The sequence below is a fragment of the Lagopus leucura genome, unplaced genomic scaffold (assembly GCF_019238085.1).
Source record: "Lagopus leucura isolate 7727_CA_CO unplaced genomic scaffold, USGS_WTPT01 253-2_obj-0_obj, whole genome shotgun sequence".
Taxonomy (NCBI): Eukaryota; Metazoa; Chordata; class Aves; order Galliformes; family Phasianidae; genus Lagopus; species Lagopus leucura.
Window position 1 is genome coordinate 16265 of NW_024965738.1, and position 1999 is coordinate 18263.

Sequence of the window (1999 nt, forward strand, 5' to 3'; positions counted from 1 at the left end):
GCACTCAAATCCTGATTCCTCACCCGGATTCTGGTTCTTCACCCAGATCTTTGACCAGATGTTGGTTCCTGACCCAAATCCCCACACAGATCCTTGTTCTTCGCCCAGATCCTGACCCAGATCCTGACTCCTGATCCCATCCTGCACCTGGACTCCCATCCCTGACACAGACCTGCACCCAGGCCCTGGTTCCTCACCCAAATCCTGACCCAGGCCCTGTTTCCTGACCTACACCTCCCATACAAACCCCAGCTCCTCGCCCAGACTCAGATTCCTGACCCAGATCCACGCTCATTCCCCAGTTCCTCACCCACACCCTCATTCCTGACTCCATCCTGCACCCAGACCATAGAATCATAGAATGGCCTGGGTTGAAAAGGACCACAGCGATCATCTAGTTTCAAGATGTTTCCAGTCTTTTTTCTAGTTTCAGATCCTCATTCCTCACCTGGATTCTGGTTCCTCACTCAGACCCTCATCCACATCCCAGTTCCTCACCTGGATCCTCACCCAGACCTTGGTTCCTCCCCCACATCCATGCCCACACCCTCACCCAGATCCTCGTTCAGACCCCGATTCCCCACCCTGACCCCAATCCTTGACCCCCACCCACCCTTACACCCCATCCACTGACATCCCCTGCCCTACAGACCAAGTGGAGGGCTGCAGCGAAGGCAGCGGGGGGACCGGTGGGACGGAACATGCTGGAGGACCTCAGCCTCCTCACCCTCGACACCCTCCAGAAGTGCATTTTCAGCCACGACAGCCGCTGCCAGGAGTGAGTGTGGCCCCGTCCCCATGCCAGGGTCCCTCTGGTCCTCATCAGGTCCCCCCAGCTCTGGCTTGGCATCCATCAGGGACCACCCTTACCCTGGCATTGCCCCCAGATAGGTGCCACCACCACTGAATGCCAACATTACACTGCAATGGGGATGGGGTCAGGGTTTGGGTTCTTAGGGTTAGGGTGATTGCACTGCGTTGTGTTATGTTCCATTGTATTGCAACTGGGGTAGGGTTAGGATCACATGGCATGGGATTCCCTTCCCTTCCCTTCCCTTCCCTTCCCTTCCCTTCCCTTCCCTTCCCTTCCCTTCCCTTCTCCTCCCTTCCCTTCCCCTCCCTTCCCTTTCCCTTTCCCCTTCCCTTTCCCCTTCCCCTTCCCCTTCCCCTTCCCTTCCCCTTTGGGATGAAGTTAGGCTTAGGGTTAAGATTAGGGTTAGTCTAGGGTTAAGGTTAAGGTTAGGATAAGGGTTTGAGTTAGGGTTATCCCAAAACACGATCCCCCATTTCCCCACCTCCATCCCAATCCCCCACCGGGGTCCCCTTTGTGCTCTGCCCCCCTCACCTCATCGCTGTCCCCTCAAGCATCACCCCAGCTCGGCCCCGTTGCCACCCCACATCCCCACCACGGCCCCGTTGGTGACACGATGATCCCACGGGGATCCACGCTGTCACGCAGGCGGCGGAGTGAGTACATCGCAGCCATCCTGGAGCTCAGCACCCTGGTGGTGCAGAGGCAGCAGCGCCTGCTCCATTACGCCTCGTGGCTCTACCGGCTCTCAGCCGACGGACGGCGCTTCGCCCGCGCCTGCGCCACGGTGCACAGCTTCACTGCCAACGTGGTGCAGCGCCGGCGCCAGGAACTCAACGGCCTCGGCCATCAGGCATGGCTGAAAAGCAAGCAGGGACGGAGCGCGGACTTCATCGACCTCCTGCTGCTCACCGAGGTGGGGGAAGGGGATGGAGGTTGGGGATGGTGGGGTTGTGGGGGTGATTGGTTGTAGGGTAGTGGCCACAGGGAGCAAGAGGAGGGTTGGGACTATGGAGGTGATTGGCCATAGGGTTGGGGCTATGGGGAGTATTGGCCATGGGGAGGTCACAGTGGCCGTGGAGAGGGTGGCCATAAGGGAATGGATGTTGGCAAGGAAGTGGTGATGGCCAAGAGAACAGCAGTGGTTGTGGGGATGGCTGGCTGTAAGGTGGTGGCCACTAAAGGTCG

The 1999-nt window shown here is 58.8% G+C and overlaps 1 protein-coding gene across 1 annotated transcript in view; it reads left to right on the top strand.

Moving 5' to 3' along the window:
- LOC122192271 (cytochrome P450 4F22) overlaps positions 1 to 1999 on the top strand; it is a 7282-nt gene that overhangs the window by 2139 nt on the left and 3144 nt on the right. The window contains exons 5-6 of the mRNA XM_042892793.1: positions 651 to 778; positions 1460 to 1727. Coding sequence (XP_042748727.1) covers positions 651 to 778; positions 1460 to 1727 — 396 coding nt within the window. The remainder of the gene's footprint in view (positions 1 to 650; positions 779 to 1459; positions 1728 to 1999) is intronic.